The 5270-nt window shown below is 65.8% G+C and overlaps 2 protein-coding genes across 2 annotated transcripts; one reads left to right on the top strand and one right to left on the bottom strand.

Moving 5' to 3' along the window:
• Window positions 1-861: 861 nt before the first annotated feature.
• On the top strand, window positions 862-1893 carry EMIHUDRAFT_423905 (hypothetical protein). Its single transcript, XM_005783232.1, has 4 exons — window positions 862-1013; window positions 1099-1199; window positions 1266-1347; window positions 1450-1893. Exon 4 carries the CDS (start codon window positions 1461-1463, stop codon window positions 1860-1862), a length of 402 nt encoding a protein of 133 aa, XP_005783289.1. The 5' UTR covers window positions 862-1013; window positions 1099-1199; window positions 1266-1347; window positions 1450-1460; the 3' UTR covers window positions 1863-1893.
• Window positions 1894-1971: 78 nt separating this feature from the next.
• EMIHUDRAFT_365148 (hypothetical protein) lies at window positions 1972-4996 on the bottom strand (the record flags this gene model as incomplete). Its single annotated transcript, XM_005783231.1, has 3 exons — window positions 1972-2253; window positions 4348-4352; window positions 4760-4996. Coding segments are annotated over 3 exons (306 nt in total), but the record flags the coding sequence as incomplete, so codon positions are not given.
• Between the last annotated feature and the right edge of the window lie 274 nt (window positions 4997-5270).

The raw sequence follows: 5270 nt of genomic DNA, 5'->3' as shown, positions 1-5270 counted from the left end.
CCCCCAGAAAGGGGGATCCGGCATACAGGGGGGTCAGGCCCAATTTCGGTTCGGGCCGGTCGCCGGATTTATTTCTTTTTTTGATTGGGATCGCCCACCGGTTGGCCGGCGGGCCCCCCCCCCCCCCCTACCACTCCGCCCCCCCTCTCCCCTCCGTCCAGGAGAGAGAGAGAGAGGGGGAGGCGGGAAAGAAGGATTTTAAGGAGAGGAGTGTGGTGCTAGCCGTCGCCCACCCTTGGGCGTCTGCCTCTTCCTATCTCTCTTCGCAGTCCCTCGCCGATTGTGTGTCTGTGTGTCGCTCGCGCGTGTCGTCTCGACGTGTCGTCATCTTCTGTCCCACATCCCTCTGTCTCGTAACTCTCCTCTGCCTCGTTCTGCGACGACGCCGCCGCCTGCCGATCCCTTGCTCTCGCGGCTTCTCCCGCCTCTCGGCGCAACTCCGCCCTCCTCGCGATTTAAAGCAAAGAGAGAAAGCGGATACCAAACAAGAACACAACGCACTCTCTCACATGACAAGCGATCCCACGACGCACGACAGCGAGTGTGGGGACTACATGAATCCGTACGTGAAGGGTGGAGGGGCCCGTCCGCAGAGCTAGGCGGCGCGGGCACCCCAAGCAAAAAGAAAGAAAAAGATAATACAAAAGAGAAAGAAAGAAAACAGACAACCAAGAGGGCAAAATTTCTTTTTGCTGCCCGCTTGGGATTTCTTTTGGCGGGCATTTGCTGTCGCGCTCCTGATGTGGAGTGGGGGACGGGGAGTGGGCCATGAGTTCAAGATCTCGCGGGGAGTGGGCCGTGAGTGCAAGATCTCGAGCGCGGGAGTGCAGGGATCCCTACACCCTTGCAAGCGAAATCCAAGCTCTGATAAATTTCATGCCGATCCTGGTCGGCTCTGCGGTCCGATTCAAGGACAACGGCGCACTGCGCGGCGTTGTGTTCGAGTTTCAGGATGACGGGGCTGTAGCAGGTCTGAACTGCCTCTCAAAGAAGCTCGCGGACTCCGGCTGCGGGTGATGCCGCCCTCGCCGCACGCAGCGCTGCCGCAGGCATGCCTCGCCGCAGCCTCGCCACGGTCCCACACCGCCGCCCGTGCAGGGAGACGACGCACGAGCCCGTGGAGAACCTCGAGGAGGTGGAGGATGTGTGGCGCATCGGGAGCAAGGTCTTCCTGCAGTCGGACGGCCCCGAGTTCTACGGTGTTGCGCAAGCCGGCGAGCGGGGCGGTCGGGCGCCTCTCGACAGCCTCATCGCAAATCGAATAGGCGAGATCTTTGAGTACCAGGACGACATGGCGGTTGCGGGGCTCAAGAACCTGAGCGAGAAGCTGACCAACCTCGGCTGTGGGTGCGCCGCACGCGCTTTGCTTCCTCTGTCCTCGCCTCCCTCGCTCCCTCGCCCCCTCGACCCCTTGCCTTTCACCCTCCGCCGTGCGCACCCGCACCGCAGAGAGCAGACGCATGAGCCCGTGGAGAACCTCAAGCTGCTCAGCTGAACGGGGAGGATGTATGCCGGGCATCTCAGCGGCTCAGCGCGAGGCGGGGGAACGGACTCCGAGCGGCGGCGGCGCGGGGAAATCCATGCCCGGCGAGAGATGGCCGAGCCCTGGCCTCTTTGCAGACCGGCTGATCGTTGGACTCTGTGACAGTGGACATACGTGCGCGCTGCGATCTATACCTCTCTTTTGGCGCCGTCGGGCCCAGCGACCACCTGTCCACCGCGCACCGGCGCCGGCGCCGCCTGCTGCACCGGGGTGTTGGCCTGTTGCGCTTGCGGCCGCGCTGCTCCGTGTGCGACAAGGTCGTCCTGTGTGCGCACATTTTGTCCGGATATTTATCGCCGCTCGCGAGCTTGAGTGCTGAGAACCTATATGAGATATCGCCGAGGCGGCCCGCACCCGGGTGAGGGGTGAAAAAGAAGGAAGGTTTAATAGAGCATACAGCTTTATAGATATTAGATTATAGTGCGGAACCGCGAGAAGTCATCGCACCACCACCCTTGGCAGCACAAAGCCGCGCCAGATGTCCGCCAGCTCTGGAGCCGCTCCCTCGCGGCTGTCGAAGCGCTCCTCGTCCCAGGCGATCAGGTAGCCCAGCCGCATCACCTCGACCGCCCGCTTGCGAGCCGCTGTCGGGAAGAGCTCGTGCGACTGCGGCGACCACTCCGCCGCCTTGAGGATGAGCCTGCCCACCTCCACCGCCTCGGCCGCTGGCTGCAGGTTGGCCGGCCTGAGGGAGGGCAGAGGCGTGGGGTGTGTCCAAAGAGAGGCTCCGGCGAGTCGGGGAGAGACCATTGCAGTGCGCGCCTCAGTGCGAGTGCCTTGGCCTCGCCCGCCACGCGCACGCCGAAGCGGGCGGTCGAAGCGTTGGCGGAGACGACGACGCCGACCTTGCCGTTCATCGAGGGCCGCGAGACGAGAGAGCGGATCGCGACGGTGGAGCCGACTGCCGCAGCGGTCGGATCCGACTCGCTCCACGAGCAAAGGACGCGCGCCCGCTCGAAGGCAGAAGGCGCGCCGGCGAGCGGGTCGGCGCCGCCGCGCAGCAGTGCCCGCGCCCGCTCGACGGTGAGCGCCTGCGGAAGAGGGACAATGGGCGTGAGGACAGCGCGCTCACGCCTTCGGCCGCTAGTCTCGGGCACGGCCTCGAGATGCTGGAGCGGCGTCCAGCCGCGGCTGGCGACCAGCCAGGCGGCGAGGTCGGCGTGGCCTTCTTCGGTTGCAACCTCCTCGGGCGTGCCGAAGGGCGTAGCGGCGCGGGAGGCGCCGTAGGAGGAGAGGAGCTTGGCGACCTCGAGGTGGCCGAAGTGGCACGCCGCGAACAGCGGCGTGACGCCGTTCTGCTGGGCCTGGTCGATCGCCGCGCCAGCCTCGAGGAGCAGCTGGGCGCACTCGAGCTGGCCCTCCTGGCACGCCATGAACAGCGGCGTGGCGCCATCGTTCATCGCTTGGTTGATGTCAGCGCCAGCGTCGCGCAGCAGCCGGGCGATCTCGAGGTGGCCCCTGTAGCACGCCATGTACAGCGGCGTGCCACCATTCTGCGTGGCCTGGTTTATCGCTGCGCCAGCCTCAAGAAGCAGCCGGGCGATCTCGGGGTGGCCCTTCTGGCACGCGACGTACAGCGGCGTGAAGCCTTCAGCGTCTGCATGAGCCACCGCCGCGCCAGCCTCGAGGAGCAGCTGGGCGATCTCGACGTGGCCCTTCTGGCACGCCATGAACAGCGGCGTGGTGCCGTCGTTGCAGGCTTGGTTGGCCGCCGCGCCAGCGTCGCGCAGCAGCTGGGCGCACTCGAAATGCCCCTCCTGGCACGCAACGTACAGCGGCGTGAAGCCTTCAGCGTCTGCGTGGTTGACCGCGGCGCCAGCCTCGAGGAGCAGCCGAACGCAGCCGATCTCGCCAGCCAAGCTCGCAGCACTCAGCGGCGTGGTGCCATCGTTCATTGCTTGGTCGGTCGCCGCGCCAACCTCGAGGAGCAGCCGGGCGCACTCGAGGTGGCCCTTGTCGCTCGCGACGAGCAGCGCTGAAGCGCCGCCGCCATTCGTCGCCCCCACGCTCGCGCCGCCCTCGAGCAGCAGCCGCGCCGCCTCGGCTTGCCCGTGACAAGCGGCCCAGGTCAGCAGCGTGTCCTGCTTCTCGGTGTCGTGCCGCGCGTCGAGCTGGGCCGCGAGCGACGTGGCGTGTGTCCCCTGCCCAGACAGGAAGCCGCGCAGCCAGGCCAGGTCGCCCCGAGCCAGGTCGGCGAGCCGGGTTGGGAGGATGGCGCCGCTCATGCCGCCAGAGAAGAAAAAAATAAAAACTCTGATTGCCGAATCAGCATGTCTCTCGTCGTCTCTCTGCTCCTCGCTCGGCCGGGCGGCGACTCGGGTGGTGCGGAGGCGCCGGCGCTGCGCGTGCGCGCGCACGAGGCGGCGCTGGAGCACGCCTGCTGTCGCCGCCACGGCCCGACGCCCGGGGCCGGACGTAATGACGTCCTTCTTGGCACTTCGGGCGTCGGTGTGTGCGTATCTGTGGTGTCTAATTCCCCCGGTATGCTATATAGGTTTCGAACAGCGACCTCCCTCTCACTCGCAGCGATCTTGCTGGATACCTTTATGCTATATAGGTCGCCAAATCCGACCTCCCTCACTCATGAAGCGATCTCTGGCCGGCTCCCTTTCCGCAAGCGGTGAAGGTCGCCAGTTCGAAACCTACTTCGACCCTTATATATATTTTTCTCACCTGAGCGGGCTCGATTTTGCTTAGGTGCACCTCCGAATTCGAAATCGTGTCCTCACGCTTGGCGCTTGGTGCTTCTTCGTTTTTCGTCACAAGTGCAGACTACTAGCCGCCAGAGAAGAAGAAACTGCCGACTTCAACTCGAGTTTTACAAACAAGAAGCCACAAAAAACAAATGCAGTCCAACACCAACAAGCGAGAGCGAGAGAGAAGAGGAGCGAGATCCTGGGGGGTTGGCTGCCACGAAGTAAACAGGACCAAAGCAGTCATCATGTCATCGCACCACCACCCTTGGCAGCACAAAGCCGCGCCAGATGTCCGCCAGCTCCGGAGCCGCTCCCTCGCGGCTGTCGAAGCGCTCCTCGTCCCAGGCGATCAGGTAGCCCAGCCGCATCACCTCGACCGCCCGCTGCCGAGCCGCTGTTGGGAAGAGCTCGTGCGACTGCGGCGACCACTCCGCCGCCTTGAGGATGAGCCTGCCCACCGCCACCGCCTCGGCCGCTGGCTGCAGGTTGGCCGGCCTGAGGGAGGGCAGAGGTGTGTCAAAGAGAGGATCCGGCGAGTCGGGGAGAGACCATTTCAGTGCGCGCCTCAGTGCGAGTGCCTTGGCCTCGCCCGCCACGCGCACGCCGAAGCGGGCGGTCGAAGCGTTGGCGGAGACGACGACGCCGAGCTTGCCGTTCATCGAGGGCCGCGAGACGAGAGAGCGGATCTCGACTGTGGAACCGACGGCCGCAGCGGTCGGATCCGACTCGCTCCACGAGCAAAGGACGCGCGCCCGCTCGAGGGCAGAAGGCGCGCCGGCGAGCGGGTCGGCGCCGCCGCGCAGCAGCGCCCGCGCCCGCTCGACGGTGAGCGCCTGCGGAAGAGGGGCAATGGGCGTGAGGACAGCGCGCTCACGCCTTCGGCCGCTAGTCTCGGGCACGCCTCGAGATGCTGGAGCGGCGTCCAGCCGCGGCTGGCGACCAGCCAGGCGGCGAGGTCGGCGTGGCCTTGGCTGTTTGCGGCCTCCTCGGGCGTGCCGAAGGGCGTAGCGGCGCGGGAGGCGCCGTAGGAG

This window comes from Emiliania huxleyi (genome assembly GCF_000372725.1).
Source record: "Emiliania huxleyi CCMP1516 chromosome Unknown EMIHUscaffold_180, whole genome shotgun sequence".
Classification (NCBI taxonomy): domain Eukaryota; phylum Haptophyta; order Isochrysidales; family Noelaerhabdaceae; genus Emiliania; species Emiliania huxleyi.
The sequence above is the reverse complement of the archived record's forward strand: the minus strand, read 5'-3'. Positions and strand labels throughout refer to the sequence as shown.

What these genes read in the sequence shown, in the direction of transcription:
- EMIHUDRAFT_423905 (XM_005783232.1), top strand. Translation starts at nt 1,461, where the DNA reads ATGAGCCCGTGGAGAACCTCAAGCTGCTCAGCTGAACGGGGAGGATGT.